The sequence below is a fragment of the Callorhinchus milii genome, unplaced genomic scaffold (genome assembly GCF_018977255.1).
Source record: "Callorhinchus milii isolate IMCB2004 unplaced genomic scaffold, IMCB_Cmil_1.0 Scaffold2, whole genome shotgun sequence".
Classification (NCBI taxonomy): domain Eukaryota; kingdom Metazoa; phylum Chordata; class Chondrichthyes; order Chimaeriformes; family Callorhinchidae; genus Callorhinchus; species Callorhinchus milii.
Window position 1 is genome coordinate 123,887,820 of NW_024704743.1, and position 21,591 is coordinate 123,909,410.

A 21,591-nucleotide genomic window follows, 5' to 3' on the forward strand; every position below is an offset into this window, starting at 1 on the left:
AGGGCCTGTGTGCTAATCCATAGCTCAGGTTCGATTCCGGGGCAGAAAAACCTGCCCTGGTTTCCTTGCATTTGATACAGTGCCTTATCACATCTTTGAGACGTCTCAAAGTGCTTCAAAGACTATAATGTAAAGTGAATTGACTGTATTTTTTGGCAAAATGCGGCAGCCAATTGCACACAGCAGCGTCCCACAAACAGTCATGGTGACCAAATAGTATTATTCTCATCATTTTGTTTAAAGGGGTTATTACCACAGGTTCCTACTTACTGCTCGGTAAACAGGAATGTGGAGTAAGGAAACTTGCCTAACGGAATGTGGTGGGGGGGGGGGGGGGTGGGGGGGGAGAGACAGGAAATGGGATTAATAAAAACAGAATCATTTGGTAAAACAGGGAATCGTTAATTACCCTCTTGGTAAAGAAACACTTCCTGGAGTCTGACCTGAAATTGCCCTTTGCAAACTCTTAAGCCCGTGTTGTCTTGTTCTCCTGTCAGGACATCGCCTGGTGTAACAGGCGCTCTGTCAATCAAGTTGTTGTCTGGGTGCTTCCTACTGTACTGTCCAGGGTTTACTATCCAATTCCGTTTAACATTTTACCACCTCTACAAGGTCCCTGTGAGGAGTCGTTTAATGTCCACCTTTATAGCCACTGATGGGACCTTGTGTTCCGCCTGTCACCAGACGGACGGTACCTCTGACAGTGCAGCGCTCTCTCCCCCCAGCACTGCACTGGAGCGTCAGCCTGGACTGTGAGCTCAATTGCCCAACGTGGGGCTGGAACCCGTGAACTGCTAACCCGGAGGTGAGAATGTGACCGGCTGAGCCGGGGAGACACCCGCCAGCGGAGCCTCGCAGGGGGGGGTTTGCCCGAGCACTGCGATGGACCTGTTTCAGAGCAGGTCCTGTGCTGTTGTGACCTGCCTCACTGGGAGCCGGGCAGCCACCACTCAATGGCGCCCTCCTGTGGCTCAGGGCAGAACAGCAATTCCCCACTCGCAGCCCCAAACTCCCAGTGCAATGTTAGTCTTAAAAATAATAATAATCCTTACATTTGATACAGCGCCTCATCGCGCCTTCGCGACGTCTCAAAGCGCTTCACAGGATAGACTGTAAAGCGAATTGACTGTATATTTTGTGGGCGAAATGTGGCAGCTAATTGCTCACAGCAGCGTCCCACAAACCATCGTGGATTGAGTGACCACATTATTTTTTCTGGAGGGAACCCCACCCCACCGACACCCCACAAGCCCCAGAATCCCACCACACCTTAGCCTGTGAGCTTTTTATTGTCTTACAATTTATCTCCTTCTACAATAGTCTCACACTGGCTGTGAGTAGGGGGAGTGCAAAGGGGGGAAGAGAAGCAAACTTGGTTTGCTTAAACTACTCAGATGGTGGGAATGTGGACAGGCCGTCCATTGTCTGTTTGGGAACATCTTATCTCCCAAAATATACAATCCACTTTACAATATATTAATAACGATATAATCCTTGTATCTGATACAGCTCCTTATCACGACTTTGAGACGTCTCAAAGCGCTTCACAGAATATACTGTAAAGTGAATTGACTGTAGTTTGTCGGCGAAACAAATTCTGTGAAGCTCTTGAGATGTCTGAACAATGTGATAATGCGTTGTATCAAATGCAAGTATTATTATTAATAATAATCCTTACATTTGATATACAGATAAACCCTGGCTAGCGGGGCTAATGGGGAGGGATGTATTCTGGCGAGCCTGACCTAGTGTGAGTGTAATTCCAATGCCTGGAATGCAAAACATGCGTATTGGTAATTCACTGGTAATAAATTTACCGGCATTGCGTATGCATTTCTACTGCTGTGTAAAAAACAGCAATCACTCAGCCACGTAGACACCAGGCACAGAGAACCGACAGCGAGGGGGAAGCTGTGGGCGCTAATGCGCAGTGTTGGCACGTGCCAGGAGAGGTGGGCTGGAGAGAGGGTACACGCCAGCGGAAATCTTTTTTTAAAAAATCGGTTTCAGGCCCAGTCCAGCCAGGGCGGAATTCCAGACACCTGGAGCCGGTGGAGTACGTTCCAAAGTGCTTCACTGTAATTTACTGTGAAGTGGATTTACTGTAAAGTGCAGTGACTGTGTTTTCTGGGTGAATGTACAACAACAACAACAACAAGATTCCATTTATAGAGCGCCTTTCACGTCAGGAGGACGTCCCAAGGCGCTGCACAGTTGGGTCATGACCCGAGCATTGGGGGGAAATGGTCAGGGTGAGGGGAGGGAAGGGAGGGAGCGAGGAGGGGGGAAATGGTCAGGGTGAGGGGAGGGAAGGGAGGGAGCGAGGAGGGGGGAAATGGTCAGGGTGAGGGAAGGGAGGGAGCAAGGAGGGGGAAATGGTCAGGGTGAGGGGAGGGAAGGGAGGGAGCGAGGAGGGGGAAGAGAGTCGAGAGGGGAGCTGAAGGCACGGTCAAAGAGAATTGTAGCAGCCAATTTACACCCAGTAATGTCCCTTACACAGCCATGAAGTGAATGAGCACTATTTTATTTGGGAGATTGTTGGCCAGGACACCGGGAGAGACTCACAGACAACACACACAAACCTCTCTGACATACAGTGTGAAGGGTGCCTGGAGCAAGTGCGATGTTAGGGGGAAGCAGGGCGTTCAGTGATCAGGGCAGCATCGCTGTGTATCTCTCAGACAGGCCCTTGTTAGATGCACCTCGAGTGTCATTTGAAATGCAGACGAGATGAAAATTTCGCAGCTTTAAAGACAGACATTAATGACAGACGCTGGCAGTCGGCATTAATCACCAGGCCCGGCCCAGGACCGAATCTGCACCGGCCATCAATTGTGTGGCGGCTTTAAAGAGGAGGATAGACTGAGACAAAGCCCATCATTCTCAGAGCTGCTGAGAGGGGCATTAGAATCTGTCAGTAAAGTCTGCATGCATCCTGCATCATTCTTAAGCACGTGAGAAGTTCATTATCTCTGCGTGGCCTGTCAGTGACGGTGAGAGGATTAGAGCGGCCAGATCTGCTGCTGCCACTTATCCTTCAAGCTGCCGTGCAACAGGCGCCCTTTGATTTATGACACTTCAAAACAGCTAAAATTCAATTTCGGAGTGCGTCCTCGGACCGTGATTACCTGCTAAATGAGATAAACTGATGGTAATTTGCACTCACTCCACAACCAACTTTTAAAGAGGAGGAGATCTGCCAGTGGTTCTGAGCCACTGCCTCCGCATTTACATCTCTCTGAGAATGAGTGGCTTCTCACACACCCAGCACCGCCCGCCACCTCTATGTAATAATAATAATAATTATCCTTGCACTTGATATAGCCCCCTATCATGTTTTCGACACGTCTCAAAGTGCTTCACAGAATATACTGGAATGTCAATTGACTGTATATTTTGTGGGGAAACACGGCAACCAATAGCGCACAGCAGCGTCCCACAAACAGCCGTGGACTGAGTGACCAAATTATTATTATTTTTGGAAGGGATTATTACCCCTGGAAAGCGATTTGCCAATCTTCTAACAACGGGTTCCTATTTACTGCTGGTGAACAGAGGCATGTGGAGTAAGGAAACTTTCCCAATGTTTCACTCTGCTGGGAATCAAACCCAGGTCCTCTCGCTTGCGAGGTGAGTGCTCTAACCAATACGCTACAGGCCTTCATTGACTGAATGTTGAATGAACACAGGACTTGTTGAAGCTGAGATTGTAGGTTTAAAAGGGAACTGGATACGCATTTGACAGGGAAAAATATAAAAGGTACAGGAACGTGGGTGGAAGCTCCATATTATGGGAGTCACCATCTTTCAGAGAGCGACGTTAAATCTGTCTGCCTGTTCATGGGGATGTTAAAGCTCCTGTCACATGATTCGAAAAGAGAAGGGAGTTTCTCTCTCTCTCTCTCTCTCTCTCGGTGTCCTGGCCGACAATCCTCCTGATAGAATCACTTGCTCACTTCAGTGTTGTATGTGGGACTTTGCACGCATGTTCACAGTCACTACACTTGGTAGTAATTGGTGTAAAGAACTTTTGGGGCACCTGGACGTATAAAATGCTATTAATAAATCAACTTCTTTCTAGCAAATAAAAGCAGTTTTGTGGGGAATAAATCCCACAATGATCACCGTATCTGACTGGGGAGAGGGGTGGTGATCAGTGTTTAGACTGAACGACTACATAGAGATGATAATAATAATAATAATAATATTCCTTGCATTTGATATAGTGGCTTATCATGTTTTTGAGACGTCTCAAAGCGCTTCACAGAATATACCGTAAAGTGAATTGATTGTATACTTTGTGGGCGAAACGCGACAGCCAATTGCGCACAGCAGCGTCCCACAGACAGTCATGGATTGAGTGACCAAATTACTATTATTATTTTTTGGAAGGGATTATTATCCCCGGAAAAGCGATCTATGAATTGATTAGAAACCGGGTTCCTATTTACTCATAGGAAAACAAGAGGCGTGTGGATTAAGGAAACTTGCCTAATGTTTTGCCCTGCCCAGGAATCGAACCCAGGTCCTCTCGCTTGTGAGGCGAGTGCTCTAACCACTGAGCTACAGGATTCCGTGACTATGTGACTTAAGTGAGGCTTTCATTTCTTGCGTTTACCAGCTAAACGTTGGACACTCCAGTACAGTTTGTACTGTAAACTCTCGAGCCGAGCAGATTAATCACACGGCTCATGGTAGGTATGTAAATACAGCCGCACATCCCTCTGGAATCTGTCAGCTGCTTACACGTGTTCTTAAATAGAATAGAAGAGTGGAAACGCCACATTGCTGCAGCCATGTCAGTGATGTTGTTGTGTGAGTTTCTGTCAGTAGATTAACGCTGTCTCGCTCGCTGAAATAAATGATCTCCGAGAATCACTTCTCCTCTGGCTGCCTTGATTGATGCTTAAATTGTTTTCCCAGTTTCCCATTACTTTGCTGTGTACAGGCGGGTGCACAGAAGTAACAGGGAAACTAATGTAATCAGATGATAATGGATGCGGTTATCAGCCCAGCCGCTAACAATCCCGTCCTCACTTGTACAAGTTAGAAAAGAAATCAGTGACTGAGCTCCTCGCACCAAGCCCTGAACCTGGTCACTTAATGGCTCCCTCATTACCAGCCTGCACCGTGCTGGCCTGAGGGCCAAGGGTTCCGGGTTCTAGACCTGCACCAGGGGCAAAATTTCAAATAAAAATTATAATAATGATCCCCGCATTCGATACAGCAACTTATCACATCGTGAGCACATCTCAAATCGCTTCACAGAATATATTATAAAATACAATGATGGGATTTTGTGGGCGAAACGCGATAGCCAATTATTTTGGGGTGGAGGGAGTTATTAACCCCGGAAAGCAATCCACCAATTGACAACTGGGTTCCTCCTTAGTGCTAGTTAAACAGAGGCGTGTGGAGTAAGGAAACTTGCCCTGCCAGGGAATTAACCCCAGGTCCTCTCGCTTGCGAGGCGAGTGCTCTAACCACTGAGCTACAATGCCAGTTACGTGTGTGGATTTCCTCATTGATGTACAGCGTGGCCGGGGCCCAGCACAGGGGCTGGGGACGGGGGGACCAGCACCTGCTCACCATGGGAACAGGCTGCGCTGTAGACTTTCCTGTGTTAAGTCTTTCCAGGTTTCTTCATCTCAAGCACGTGTATTTAGCAGTGATTTGTCCCAAGGGATCTGTTCAGAGAGCAGCTGGTAACAGCTTTGTGCTATACCAGCCTTAGACTAGCACAGTGTTCAGCACAGGTTCACAGTGTGCTGAATCAGTAAGTCACCCTGGTGATCACCTCCCCACTCTCCGCACCGGCTAACCCCATTTTCCCCTCCCGCCCCACGCCCTTCAATAGTCCTGCAGTGTAGTGGTTAGAGGACTCGCCTTGCGAGAGGACCTAGGTTCGAGTCCCTTTCTGGGGGTGATTATCCCTCCAAAAAANTTGGTCAATCAATCCACGACTGTTTGTGGGACACTGCTGTGCGCAATAGGCTGCCGCATTTCACCCACAAAAATACACAGTCACTACACTTTACAATATATTCTGTGAAGCGCTTTGAGACGTCTCGACAATGTGATAGAGCGCTGACCCAAATACAAGAATTATTGTTATTATTATATTGCTCTTTTTCAAGAATCTAATTCTCTTTTAAAGGAATTTACAAACTCTAGTTTACAGCAAAGAATACCACATCCACACCACTCTCTGTGTAGTTTTTATAATAATAATCCTGCATTTGATATAGCGCTTTATCACATCATTGAGACGTCTCAAAACGCTACACGGAATATACTGTAAAGCGAATTGACTGTAAATTTTGTGGGCAAAACACACCAGCCAATTGTGCACAGCAGTGTCCCACAAACAGGCGGGCATTGAGTGACCAACTTATTATTTTTGAGGGCATTATTACCACCGGAAAGCAATTCGCCAATTGACTAACAAGTGGGTTCCTACCTACTGCTGGTAAACAGAGGAGTGTGGAGTCAGGAAACTTGCCTAAGATTTTGTTCTGCCCAGGAATGCTCCGAGTCCTCTAACAACTAAGATACAGAACTACACTTAATTCCTGTTTGTGAGTATTTTAAATTTGTGCCTCTCCTGACTGCTGAGCCACCAGTAGGTATAATCAATTACTATTTACCCCTTCATGGCCAAGTCACGCCTTAACCCCTCTCAGCTTCATTTAGTCACTTTTATGGGCAAACACTTTGCTGATAGGAATGACCCAGAACAGTAAAAAATGAGCGAGTGATTGTATCTGGGGAATTGTCGGCAGGATACAGAGAGAGAGAGAGAAACTCCCTTCTCTTTTCCCGACAGCGTCGCGGGATCTTTAACGTCCGCCTGAACAGAGCACAGACGGGGAGTGAGGTTTAACGTCTCATCTGAGGGACGGAGCTCAGGGCCTCTAATTGGTTGTGTGAATTAGAAACAATTGATACAGGTACAGTGCAGAGTGAGGAGAGAGTGTGTGTGAGAGAGCGTCTGAGAACAAAATAATAATTGTAACAATAACCTTTGCATTTGATATAGCACCATATCACGTCATTGAGATGTCTGAAAGTGCTTCGTAGAATATACTATAAAGTGCAGTGACTGTATATTTTGTCGGCAAAACGCAGCAGCCAATTGCGCACAGCAGTGTCCCCACACACAGGCGTGGATTGGTGACCAAATTATTATTATTTTTTGGAGTGATTATTACTCCCGAATAGCGATCCGCCAATCGATTAACAACTGGTAAACGGAGGAGTCCTCTCGCTTGCGAGGCGAGCGCTAACCCTACGCTACAGGACCCTGAATTAGACTTCGTAAAGTGCGTGTGGGGGGAGGGGGGAGAAAGAGCAAAGATACCAGTAAACGAGTCCGGTGGGGTGGGGGGTGGGGGGTGGAGGAGAGACACTCTAACCTCGAGACGGGCTCTCACTAAACTAAACGTGCCTGTGATATCAGGGAGGGATCTCTCAGTTCTCAGTCACTTCAGGCCCCTTGGCAACGCGACTCAACACTTCTCTTCAATCACATCATCTGTTACAATTAATAGCGGAATTAGCCGGAATGGCAGACATCTCTAATTACTCTCAATTACAGCTCCCTAATCAAGCTCCTAAGCTCGGAATGCAGCACTGAACACTAAATGTCAAATTTCATTACAGACCAGAAGCAAAAATCAAATGCTGACATTCAATTTAGCACCGCGGAAAAAAAAGCACCTCTTAAAATCTTAACTTAATGCTGATTTTGAGCAAAGAGGTTTTATAAATGCAGATAAATACAATGTCAGGTCAATTAGCACATCAGCAGGCTGCGGGATGGAGGTGAGAACCCGAACCCCCTCGCTGGGGTCTGGGGGTATTCACTGCCCCCCCTCGGGGTGAGGGGGAGAGAGCAGACCCCATGACAATGACCTTTCCCTTTTTATACTTTATACTATAATAATAATAATCCTTGCATTTGATATAGAGCCTTATCACGTCTTCGAGGTGTCTCAAAGCGCTTCACAGAATATACTGTAAAGTGTAGTGACTATATACTTTGTGGGTGAAACACAGCAGCAAATTACACACAGCAGCGTCCCACAAACAGTCGTGACCACACTTTTTTCAAAAGGGATTATTACCCCCAAAAAAGCGATCCGCCAATCGACTTATAACCGGGTTCCTACTTACTGCAAGGTGAACAGAGGCGAGCAGTGTAAGGAAACTTGCCCAATGTTTTGCGCTGCCCAGGAATCAAACCCGGGTCCTCACATTTGCAAAGGCGAGTGCTTTAACCACGAAGATACAGGACTTTAATATTGAAACGTTGCAAAACACTTCCAAGGAATTGCTGGCAACTGTGGGGACTGTGTATTTGTAGGCAAAAAAGGTGAGAGTGAGCGGAAGGGGGAAGCGAGTGAGGGAGAGTGTGGGGAAGATGGTTAGTGGAAGAGCAAGAGACAGTGTGGGAGTGTGGGGGAGAGACAAAATGAGACTCGGGAGCGAGGGTGAAAAAGAGAGCGTGAGAGAGAGCGACTGGGAGCGAGAGTGTGCGAGCACGTGAGAGTGCAGGAGAGAGCTGCCCGCTAAGGTTTGACGCAGTGCCGCGCTGTTTAGTGGCCACTCAGCCTGTGTCCTCACGGCTGTCAGAGGAAGGGCTGTGATGTATTAATGTGGGGGTGACATCATTACTGTCCTGTGAGGGTGCCCGCTCCTGCCATCACCTCCGGCAGTGCTAACAATCTGATTAATTCCCTTTCAGTGGGGCGCTGATGGCTTCGATGATGAAGTCCTGGCATCAGCCTTTGTGAAATTGATAGTTTTTCACAGTTATAAATGAGCCCCTTCTCATCTGCAAATCGTAGCCTGCGCAGTCAGACTCCAGTAATGATCATAAAAAGCACTCTTTAAACAGTGAAAGCCCATGGGAGAACGCAGGGGGGGGGTTGGGGGGGGAGACCAACACTAATGACAACTACAAGGGGACGAAACATGCCCAGAAATGACTGTTACGCTGTTGATGTGCATTTAAGTGCTTTTTTACTGCCACGCACAGAAAGAGAAATAAAGGTTGATGAATGTGTCGAGCACGCATTCAGATTGCAATCTCTCACAAGTGGATTCGCGGGAGTAAAAAAAGATTGTTTTATTTTGCTGAGCTGAGGGAAGATATCCCAGCCACACACAACAAGGGCGAGAAGAGAGACTGGGGGGGGGGGGGGGGGAGAGAGAGAGAGAAAGCGGAAAAAGAGTTAATGAGAGCGAGAGAGAGAGAAGCAAGAGGGGCAGAGAGAAAGACGGCAATAGAGAAAGAGACTGTATGTGTTGTGGATGTGCGTGTGGTATGTGTGTCTGTCAGAGACAGACCTGGGCTAAGGCTAAGGGGGGGTGTAAGGCCGGGGTAGTCCTGGTTGAAAGGTGACGTGTTGGGCAACGGAATCGAGTCCACCCTCTCTGACGAGTCCAGCTCCTGGTCCACAGTATCCCAGGGCACTCACTGCTGATGATAGCACAGCCCGGCCCGGCCCATCAGCAGGACCTAAAGGGCCGACCAGTCACTGGGGGCCGGGAATCCTCCCCCTCAGCTCCTGGTAACCCCACAGCCAAAGCCCTAACGGGGAGGGTGGTCCTAAGCTGGACAAACCATGGTAAGCTCTCAATGGTTTTAGCTGGTTAGAATCCAGCAGTTACCCCACTGCACACACCCATGACGCACAGTTTCCATGTGCATCATACAACTGGCTAATCAAAAACAAAGGCCACAGAAGTGTTTGGGTCTGAGGGTGAGGTTAGTGTGAAGGGGACTGGGTGGTGTTTGGACAAGAACTCCACGGCCAGAGAGACAGGCACCTCTTCATCCTCACCAGGGCAGATGCGGGGGGTGAGGGAGAAAGGGAAAGGGAGCGGGAAAGCGAGAGAGGCTTTGGAGAGTTGGCACAGCCGTGATGAGTTGAATGGCCTCCTGCGGTGGGGGCTTTAAATGCTGGTCTCTGTGGCTGTGTCACTGGGATTTCTCCAGGGCGTGTTCAGTGACTTTACTACCAATCAGGAAAGGAAATAGATTGTAAAAAAAATTAAATATTAATCTCTCTGCCCTGTTCTTCTCAGGGTTAACACAAGTGCAATGATGGATTTGATTACAACTGTGACTTACTGTGGATCGTAGAATTTTACAGCAGAGGAGATAATGGGCGGGGAATAGGTTCAGGCTGCACAGACACTACTTTTACACAAGAGTCGTCTGCAAGAGACTTTAAACCTCACTCCCCATCTGTGCCCTGGTCAGATATTGAATGTTAAAGGATCCCGCAACGCTGCTGGACAATCCCCCAGATAAAATTTGACATTCCCTTTGTTGTTGTTGTTGTGACGTTGTCTGTGCAAAAATTGTCTGCTGTGTTCACCTACAAAACACACCGTCACTACATTTAACAGTATATCCTGTGAAGCGCTTTGACGTCCTCCTGATATGACAGGTGCTATGTAAATATAATAAATAAAAATAATCCTTGCATTTGATACAGCGCCTTATCACTTATCAACACGTCTCAAAGCATTTCACAGAATATACTGTAAAGTGAATTGACTGTATATTTTGTGGGCGAAACGCGGCAGCCAATTGCACACAGCAGCGTCCCCACAAACAGTTGTGGATTGAGCGACCAAATTATCATTATTTTGTCCTGATGCATTGTCCTGTACCGAATGTAAGGAGTAATATATTGTAAGTGGTATAGAAAGGGTTAAACAGGGAGGGCTCCATTACAGACATGGCTGAATGTCATGGAGCCGTCCTGATGGTTGGAAACAAGTCAGAAATGATGGGAGCAGAGAGCAAGGGAGGAATTCAACACCAACTGCGGACCCAAGTGGGAAACATTCACTTCAAACCTTTTCTCCCTGGTTGTGCTGCTGTGTGGGGCACAAAGGGTTACAGTCAAAGCCTCTCGCTCTCTATTCCTTCAGGGTGATGGCTCTTCAGATGGTAATCATATGCGAGCGAGTAATAAAAGCAGAGATTTTAATGATAGCTTGCATGTTCCTATCAGTTCTGCTTGGGCTCCTTCCCATCCTGTCTCCCAGTGCACCCGCGCTTAGTCAGTATAAACCAAATATCATCGTCTTCGTGTTAGCGCTAACAGCAACACGTGTAAGTGATATCGCTGACTCGCTCTCTAATTAGACCTTAATTAACAAGATACACTCAGGACAGCAATTATCTTGCTGCAGTCCCTGCCTGTCATCTCTCCTCTTGTCGAGGAATAGTCGCAGCTTAACCCTGCCAGCAACGCCAATTCCAGTTAACTCAATTGCACATTTGCCCACAACCATTTGACTCACTTATCGACCTTTTTTTGAAGTTAATGTCTTGACTCTGGAGATTTTGGTTTATAAAATAAAACATTGCGATGGGTCCCCTCAAAACATCATTCCTATTCAGAGCTCAAATGACTCCAAATTCAGAACCTGCGCCCGAAATTGCTCATAGTCTCAGTCTTGAGATCATCGCCTTAAAATTTCAGATAATACTAATCACCATCCTTGCATTTGATATACCGCCTTTCACATCAGGAGGATGTCCCAATGTGCTTCACAAGATATACTATAAAAATGTAGTGACTGTGTATTTTGTGGGTGAAACATAGCCAATTTGCACACCGCAAACAGCTGTCGGCCAGGACACCGGGAGAGAGAGAAACTCCCTCCTCTTTTCCAACAGCGCTGCAGGATCTTTAACAATCAACTGGACAACAACAACAAAATTACATTTATAGAGCACCTTTCACGTCAGGAGGATGTCCCAAGGTGCTGGGAACAGGGCACAGGTGGGGCCTCGGTTTAGCATCTCAAATAGCTCAGACTGTGAAAGTGTCTTAAATTCAACCCTTAACCGGAAGCTGTTTATCTGCACTTTCTTAAAAAAAAGGCGGATTCTAAATTGAGGCTGAATTAAAGGTAGGTAATTCCGTTATCTTCAAGACAACGGTTTTATGGGCTGAGACCGTCAGAAGGTTGTGAGTTCGAGCCTAACGTCTGGGACTTTGAGATGTTAAAATCGAGGTGCAGTCTGCCTGTACAGTGGAGACCTATGGCTTAGTGATTAGAGAACTTGCCTCGCAAGCGAGAGACTTGGGTTCGATTTCAGGCAGGGCAAAATGTTGGGTATGTTGCGTTTGATACAGCACCTTATCATGTCTTCAAGACTTCTCAAACCGCTTAACAGAATATACTGTGAAGTGAATTTACTGTACATTTTGTGGATGAAACATGGCAGCCATTTGTGCACAGCAGTGTCACACAAGCAGTCCTGGATTGAGTGACCAAATTATTATTCTTTTTTGGAGGGATTATTACCCCCGGAAAACAATCCGCCAATCGACTAACAAGCAGGTTCCTGCTTACTGCTCGGTAAGCAGAGGCGTGTGGAATAAGGAAACTTGCCCGACGTTTCTCCCTACCAGGAATCGAACCCACGTTCTCTCGCTTGCGAGGTGATTGCTCTGACCACTGCACTACAGGACTCCATCGTCCCGCTTCTAGCTCCTGTGAATGGACTATATATTTTGTTTGCAAAAAATATTGAATCAGTTTGAGAAAGTGAAGCCACAATACCTTCAGATAAAGTAAGACACCAACACAGGATCAGGGGTGAGGGGCATTTTCAGATTAGACACTGGGAAACATTTGAAGGGTAATATGAGCTGGAACAGGTTTAGGGTTAGGGTCAGGGAGAGTGGTTGAGGCTGGGATAGTGGACTGAAATGGAACAACAATTACATTTGTATAGCATCTTTCAGGTCAAGAGGTCGTCTCAAGAGGGGTGGAGGGCAAGGAGGGTGAGGGTAGGAGGGTGAGAGAAACAGCTCGTATCTGTGATGGGAGTAGTGGTTGGTGTGGATTCTGGAAGGCGATCAGATGGGCCAAAGAGCCTTGTCAAATGCCTCTGGTGACCTGACCAGGCATTGATGGGTTAATGTTGCCGCACTGTCTTTCTTCCCATTAATGTAAAATTAGCCCGTGGCGCTGTCTCCTACAGGACACAATATTTTTCAATTAAGCTGTGACATTGACTAGTTACCGAAGCACAGTGCCGGCTTTCATTGTAACTTAACTTAAATCAGTCTTCCTCCCTCTATGGCTGCTTTCAGTGTCTGTCCCCCTCACAGAAATAAGCAACCTCTAACACACTGGTCGATCAGTTGTTAACTAGGAGGCATCGATTTAATAATAATAATCCTTGCATTTGATAAGATCATCAAAATAAAAGGAGGTTAGGAATATTTGTTTTACACTCAGATGTGGAGTGTCTGACCAACACTGTGATCGCTATTTACAACAATATTAATCCTTGCATTTGATATAGCACCTTATCACATCGTTGAGACGTCTCAAAGCGCTTCACAGAATATCCTGTAAAGTGAATTGACTTTATATTTTGTTTCAAAACATGGCAACCAATTGCGCACAGCAGTGTCCCACATACAGTCGTGGATTGAATGACCAATTTTTTTNATTATTGGAGCCCAGAGAGCTATCCACCAATCGACTAACAACCGGGTTCCTACTCACTGCTAAGTAAACGGAGGCGTGTGGAGTAAGGAAACTTGCCTAAGATTTCGCCCTGCCCAGGAATCAAACCTGGGTCCTCTCACTTGCAAGGTGAGTCCTCCAATCACTGAGCTACAAGACTCCACGTGCCTTTCACATCGGGAGGATGTCTTGTGAGATGTTAAACCAAGGTCCTTTCTGTGCGAGCGTGCTAACCACTAAGCTGCAGGACTCCAATATGGGACCACAAAAAGGAATAAAAGGACGTATTTGAAAAAGAAAAAATATAAAAGTGTTTGGGGTTGGGGGAGAGAGAGAGGGAGAGATAGGAAGGGCAGAGGAGTGGGACTGATCAGAGAGCTCTGTCAGAGAGCAGGCTCAGACATGATAGGCCGAATGGCCTCTTTGTGTGGTTGGAGCTGGGCGAGAGGAGCAGCTATACCACAGCCAGGGCTCCTTCACTCCACGTGTAAGAGCCGGCGCTGTCTCCACTCCCTCTCATTATGGTAATTAAGTCAATCGGTTGGCGAAAATCAGCTTAAAATATTCCGACAGAAAGCTCACCTGATTTCCCATTATCTGGCTGGAAATTAAAGTATCTCCGAGTTCTCATCCTCAGATATTCTAATCGCAGGCTCAAAGATGCCCTTTTTTCTGCAGAGCCCTTGAAAAATTAGCAGCCACTTCAAGCAATCACTTTTGATTTAGAAGTGTGATCGGAGAGTACAGATGGTGAGTTACCCCATCCCCCTCCACACCCACGCTCAGGGTGCTCACCCCCCCCAAACCTCCCCCCCCGCAGTCCAGCTCAGGGTGCTCGCAGCCCCCCCCCCCAACCGACTAACAGCCCAGTTCAGGGTGCTTGCCCCCCCTTCACCCCAACTCACTGCTACACACAGTACAACGAGAGGACCCAGGTTCGATTCCCGGACAGGACGAAACCTTGGGCTAGTTTCCTTACTCCACATGGCTCTATTTACCCAGCAGCAAATAGGAACCCGGTTGTTAGTCGATTAGTGGATCGCTTTTTTGGAAGTAATAATCCCTTCAAAAAAATATTAATAATAATAATTTGGTCACTCAATCCTGACTGTTTATGGGGCACTGCTGTGTGCAATTGGCTGCTGCGTTTCGCCCACAAAATATACAATTAATTCAGCATTTTGGAAGGTCTTGAAGAACGTGATAAGGCGCTATATCAAATGAAAGGATTAATATTATTATTCATGTTAACTAAACAAAGAGGTAAATCACTGGGTGTCCGATATTTAACGTCTGCCATTCAACTTTTCTTTCTCCTGAAGCAGAGGCGAGCCGCGACCGTGTTAATGTTATTAAACCCAATTCTCGCCGATCATAGAAAGTAATAACAGTGTCTTTCCAGTAATTAGCTCTAATTAGTATCGGTAATTAGCCTGTTAGACCCGACTAAATTAATCTTTCATTTCTCACCAGGGGACTCTTGGAAAAGAGCAATGAGACAGGGGGAGCGCGTGCACGAGAGAGAGAGGGATACAGAGAAATACTGAGACACAGACACACACACACACACAAAATGAGAGATAGGGGAGAAGAAGGGAGAGATAAAGAGTCAGATATAAAGAGACAAAGAGATAGTGATACGGAGTAAGAGAGAAACGCACACAGACATAAATACATAGTGAGGTACAGGGACACAAAGAGAGAGAGAGAAAGAGAAACACACACACAGATACAGAGCAAGGTACACATACACACACACAGATACAGAGAAAGATAAAGGACAGTGGGGAGGGAGAGATACAGAGATAAACAGAGAGAAGAATAATCATTGCAATTGAGATAGTGCCTCATCACATCAAACATCTCAAAGCACTTAAATGATTTTTTTACTGTAGTGACTGTGTATTTTATGGGAGAATACAGCGAGAGACAAAGGCACAGAGAGATACACACACACACAGAGGAAGAGAGAGAGAGAATTAGAGAAAGAGAGAAAGAGAGAGAAAGAGCAAGAAAGAAAACAAGAAAAGGAGAAGGGAGGAGAGAGAAGGAGCGAGAGAGGAAGAGAGAAAAGAGGAAGAGAGAGAGAGAGAAAGAGGAAGAAAGAGTCGGAGAAGGAGATATAGACAACTAAAGAAGCAGGGATAAAGAAAAAGAGAGGAAGTGAAAGAGAAGAGAAAGCAGGGAGAGAAAGAGATAGCTAGAGTTAAGAGGAATAAGGAGATGAAGGGGGAAAGAGTGGGAGAGAAAAAGTGAGAGGATGAGGCAGAGAAAAAAAGTGAGATAACGAGAAACAATAGGAGAGAGATAAATGTAGGAAGGGTGAGGGGACAGAAAGAGAAAGTGAAACGAGAAGGAGATAGAGAAAGTATTATAAAGAGGGGAAGGGAGAGGAAGATAGAAAGAGACACAAAAAAGAGAGAAAGAAGAGGAGGAACACACAGAGAGCGAAACGAGAAGGGAACCGATCTTTTTAATGTAATGGACCAAAGAAAATATTGACGGCTTGCCAGAGTGACTCAATACCACAGCATTAAAAAACAAATTGAAAATCAACAGTGGTATAATTTTGACGTTAAAAGGCTGGCGTTTTTGAAAGCTATTTCACAGAACCGTGCCGGCGTGAAAGGTTTCAAACGCACAGGGTAATCAATGAAAAATTACGCTATTCAGAAATTATTCATCCAGTCTATTTATCAGCAAAATCATTTAAACCTGATTTCATTTCAGAGTCTCCAACTTCAAACTGTACACTAATCTCACTGCTCATACACAGCACCTTTCACTTAGGACGGAAGGATCACAGTGCTTCACAATGCTGGGAATCGCTGAGATGGGAGGAGAGGAGGGCAGGTTGAGGTGCTGACCAAAGGTCAAAGAGAGAGAGAGAGCCTTTTCACAGAGCATTTTGAATAATAATAATCCTTGCTTTTGATACAGTGCCTTATCGTGTCATTGAGACGTCTCAAAGCGCTTCACAGAATACATTGTAAAGTGAATTGATTGTAGGTGAAACGCGGCAGCCAATTGCACACAGCAGTGTCCCACAAACAGTCGTGGATTGAGTGACCAAATTATTATTTTAATTTTTTTTTGAAGGGATTATTACCCCCAGAAAAGCGATCCACCAATTGACTAACAACTGGGTTCCTCTTACTGCTGGTAAACAGAAGTGTGTGGAGTTAGGAAACTCAGTGCTGGATCAAACACAAGGCTATTACTGTACTGTGGAGTCCCATAGTGGTTAGACAACAACAACAACAAAATTACACTTATAGAGTGCCTTTTACGTCGGGAGGACGTCCCAAAGCACTCCCTCACCAGCGAGAGGACCTGGATTTGATTCCCGTGCGGGACAAAACCTTACGCAGGTTTCCCTACATTGAAGCACTTTGAGACGTCTCAACGATGTGATAAGCCGCTACTTCAAACACAAGGATTATTATTATTAATAATTATATTATTACTGTTATCAGATTCCTTCCACAGGAGGGCAGTAGCGGTCGGTCACTGCTCCAGGCAAATTAATACAGTATTAGAGTATCATGGAATCCAGCCCGGCTCAGTCACTCACACGCTCTCCTCCGCCGGAGGTCAGAAGCTTGTGGATTCGAGCTCCACGTCAGAGACTTTAAGCTCACAGGCCAGGCTAACCCTCCAGTGCAGTGCTGAGGGGGAGCGGGTGGGCACCTTCTAACTGTAAAAAGGCCGTTACGTGCATAAATGGGGAAGAAGAGAGTAGAGGGGAGTAGGAGACCCGTGTGGAGTGTAAACACAAGTAGTCTGTTTCTGTGCTGCATAAATTACTCTGTGTAACAAATACACAGTCACTATACAGTACAGCATTTCCCCGAGAAGTGGAGGATCAAATGTGTGGATTATTCTTAATATTAAATAATAACATCCCAGATCCCCCTCCTCCTTGTTGACTCCTTGCTGTAACCCTGGTGCCTGGTCTGTGACACTCTCTCACACTTAATAATAACAATAATAATAATGCTGGTGTTTGACACAGCTCCTGATCACGTCTTCGAGACGTCTCAAAGCGCTTCACAGGATACACTGTAAAGTGAATTGACTGTATATTTTGTGAACAAACACGGCAGCCAATGGCGCACAGCAGTGTCCCACACACAGGCGTGGACTGAGTGACCAAATTGTCATTGGTTTTTTTTGGAGGAAGGAATTATTACCCCCGGAAAAGCGATCCTTGCCCGTTTAGTTCCCTCTGAATCTGGAATTACAGTTAAGGACGCGTTCTCCCCCTCCCCCCCCCACCCCACATCCAAATTGCCATCAGCCGGCCACAGAATTTTGTTGCCGGGGATTCATGAGGCGCGACACACACACAGGGCCCCTGTAGTGCTGCCGCCATTACACACACACTGGGATAATGAGGCGTTACCGCTAATGCGTTCCCATCTCCCTCTCCTTGTAATTCGTGGCCTCTGTACCGCACACAGTCACGGGTCCCTGTCTAACAGATCGCCGGCCTCTGCTGAACAACAACCGGCTTCTGAGTCAAGCTGATCCGCAACAGGTCGGCCGTTTCCCTGCACTCAGCCGCCCCGCTGGGCACGCACCACACCACACCAGCCCCCGCCCGCGCCTGCCTTCATCTTAAGCAATGCCTTCTGACTGACCCGGAGCCCTGTAGCTAATTCCTGGCACAGGCTGACTGTGGACCAGGCAGGAAGGGAAGGCACAAGTTGAAGAAAGAACTAGCAATTCCCTATCCAAGTGTCTCAGTGTGATTCACACCAGTTATTCCCAGGCAAACGTGGCAGCCATTTTGTTCACTAAAAGGTCCCACAAACATGCAAAACAATACAAATTCATAAAAATAGTAATAATCCTCGCATTTGATACAGCGCCTTATCATGACGGTGACACGTCTCAAAGCGCCGCACAGAATATATTGTAAAGTGAGTTAACTGTATATTTTGTGGGTGAAACGTGATGGCCAAACGACTGGGTTCCTCCTTACTGCTCGGTAAACAGAGTAAGGAAATTAGCCTAAGGTTTCGCTCTGCCCAGGAACCGAACCTGGACACTCTCACTTGCGAGGCAAGTGCTCTAACCACTAAGATACAGGACTCCACAAATTTACATTTACACAGCGCCTTTCACATTGGGAGGGTGTCCCAAGGCGCTTAACAGTCCTGGCTCGGCACCCGAGCTGAGGTGGGAGCTGAAGAGAAGTGGGGAGGGGAACGATTAGTCAAAATGCATGAGGTGACTGACCGATGAACTGGCCAGGACACAGACAAACTTCCTTCACTTTCCCAATTACTCCACACGCCTCTGTTTACCAGCAGTTAGTAGAAACTCGATTGTCGGTCAATTGGCAAATCACTTTCTGGAGGTAAAAATCCCTTAAAAGAAATAATAATAATTTAGTCACTCACTCCACCACTGTTTGTGGGACACTGTTGTGTGCATTTGGCTGCTGTGTATCACCCACAAAATATACAGTCAATTCACTTTACATTATATTCTGTGAAGTGTTTTGAGACGTCTCGAACACGTGATTAAGGGGCTATATCAAATCAAGGATTATTATTATTATTATATATGCAATTTATTGTTGTTGTTGAAAGACTTCAGCTGTGAGAAGCAAGGCTACCCCCAGTTGTACACTGGAGCGTGTGTCAGTGAGATTGTGAGCTCAAGGTCCCTGCCTTGGGCTCTATTTTCGTACCTACCTCATTCCATCATTACCCACAGCTCCAGTCAGCTACTGAGTGAAAAGAGGAGGGAGTTCCTCCCGCTGCCCTGGTCACCAATCCCAGATTAATTGGTCATTTATTTCAGAGCTATGTGTGTGGGATCTTGCTGTGTGCAAATTAGCTGCTGCATTTGCTTACAAACAGACAGTCACTGTACTTGACAGCGATTCCCCATGAAGCTCTTTGAAGGTCAGTGTTACACAAGGATTACTGCAAACAACGTCCCATTTAGTGAGCGCACAGCCTGGCCTGGCTCTGACTAGGTGCTGACTGCCTGTGAGGGGTTGGGCACTTTTGTCGTCGCCGGGGACATCGCTGGAAGGGGTCAGGGTCAATGGGAGGAAGAATGCAACAATTGCTGTGCGCAATTGGTGCTGCGTTTCGCCCACAAATACATAATACATTGTAAAGTGAAGTCAATTCACTTTACAATGTATTCTGTGAAGCGCTCAACAATGTGATAATAATAATCCTGGCATTTGATATAGAGTCTTATCACATCTTCGAGACATCTCAAAGCGCTTCACAGGATATACTGTAAAGAGAATTGACTGTATATTTTGTGGGTGGAACATGGCAGCCAATTGCGCACAGCAGTGTCCCACAAACAGTCATTTGATATAAGGCGCTATATCAAATGCAAGGCTTATTATTATTAATGACTACACACCACAGTGAAGTGCTGGTATAGGCCTGGCACAGAAAGAGTTAACAACGCCTCCCCAGTAATCTAGCAGAAGAGGCAGCGTGGCGGAGAGGAGTTCTGAACGTCAGGGAGGCTATAACAGATTGCCCACTCCCCTCCCACACACCGAGGCTTTGTTTAGAAGGTTAATTGTTTGTGAGCTCGGATACAAACCACGCTCTCTCACGCCCCATTCGCAGCTCGTTCCCGCTCTCCAGCCTAATTAACCTTTGTGGGCGAGCAACAATGTGACTGGGATGCCACTGTGCCATCAACCCTGCACGACTAGCTCGTAATCCACCTTGCTCTGCCTCTAGCCACCACAGAGGCTCCAAGTCAGGGCTCGGAGTAGAAAGTAGAACTCCCCTACCTGCAATTAACATAAGAACATAGAGAAAGAGCCAATGTCCATCCAGTTCACCTTCCACCAATCTAACAGCCGCTTGACATGTCGTGTCCCAAACTATATACTGTATCCCAAGATATTATTTTGTACTGAAAGAAATAACTCTGCTTCCACTGTCTTCCTAGGTGCTATATAATAATAAATAATAATCCTTGCATTTGATATAGCGCCTTATCACGTCTTTCTAGACGTCTCAAAGCGCTTCACACAATACACTGTAAAATTAATTGACTGTGTGTTTTGTGGACGAAACTCGGCAGCCAATTGCAGACAGCAGTGTCCCACAAACAGTCGTGGATTGCGTGACCAAATTATTATTATTATTTTTTGTAAGGGATTATTACCCCGGGAAAGCGATCCACCAATCGACTGACAACCGAGTTCCTACTTACTGCCAGGTGAACAGAGGTGTGTGGAGTAAGGAAACTTGCCCAAAGTTTCGCCCTGCCGGGAATCAAACCCAGGTCCTGTCGCTTGCGAGGCGAGTGCTGTAACCACTGAGCTACAGGACTCCATAAATCAAATGCAAGTATTATTATTATTATTTTAACATTCACTAACACCACATCCACCAGGACTGACACACCTCTGATATCATACAGTGGTCAGGTATCTATCGATCAATAGTATCTATTGATTTGGCCCATACCCCAGCACTGCACTGCACACAGCGCAGCTGCACACATTACCTGACTGCGTGCACCAGCACCAAACCAGCAAACAGTATGTACAATGGACCAATTTTACAGCACCATTGACAAGAACCCAGTGAATGCCTCGACTCCAATCGGCACTTCAGCTTCTTCGCCACGGATAACATTCCACCAGGAAGTGTAACCAGACACAGCATTACCACTGACATGGTGTGGCGAGGGGTGACTTACCCTGGTTGCCAGAGAGCTGTAAATTGCTCCTGTCCTTGGTCAGGCCGTTGGTTTTGGGGCTGGCAGTCGGAGCGTTGACTACAGTGGCTCTCGGGGGCCTCTTGCCCGGGACCTTGACTGTTGTTCTCAGCAGGTCGATCTCTTTACCGTGCACGTTCTGCATGTAATCCTAACGGAGTGAGAGAGAGGCTAAAGATTAGCAAGGTCAGCAGGAACCGGTGGGATTGAGACGGGCGAGAAGCAACAAGGCCGAGATCTCGGGGCGAGGTTAGTTGTGGGCGGCAGGTGAGCGGGAATCGCCGCGGGAGTCGTGGTCATCACTGCCTGAACAAAAGGCTCCCCCACCTCTCCCCTCAGCGCTGTCTCCATGCC

The 21,591-nt window shown here is 46.6% G+C and overlaps 1 protein-coding gene across 1 annotated transcript in view; it reads right to left on the reverse strand.

Annotated features, from left to right (window-relative positions):
- LOC103190004 (arf-GAP with GTPase, ANK repeat and PH domain-containing protein 1) overlaps positions 1-21,591 on the reverse strand; it is a gene marked incomplete at its 5' end in the record, with an annotated part of 247,658 nt that overhangs the window by 15,663 nt on the left and 210,404 nt on the right. Inside the window, 1 exon segment of the mRNA XM_042346895.1 lies at positions 21,220-21,388. Coding sequence (XP_042202829.1) covers positions 21,220-21,388 — 169 coding nt within the window.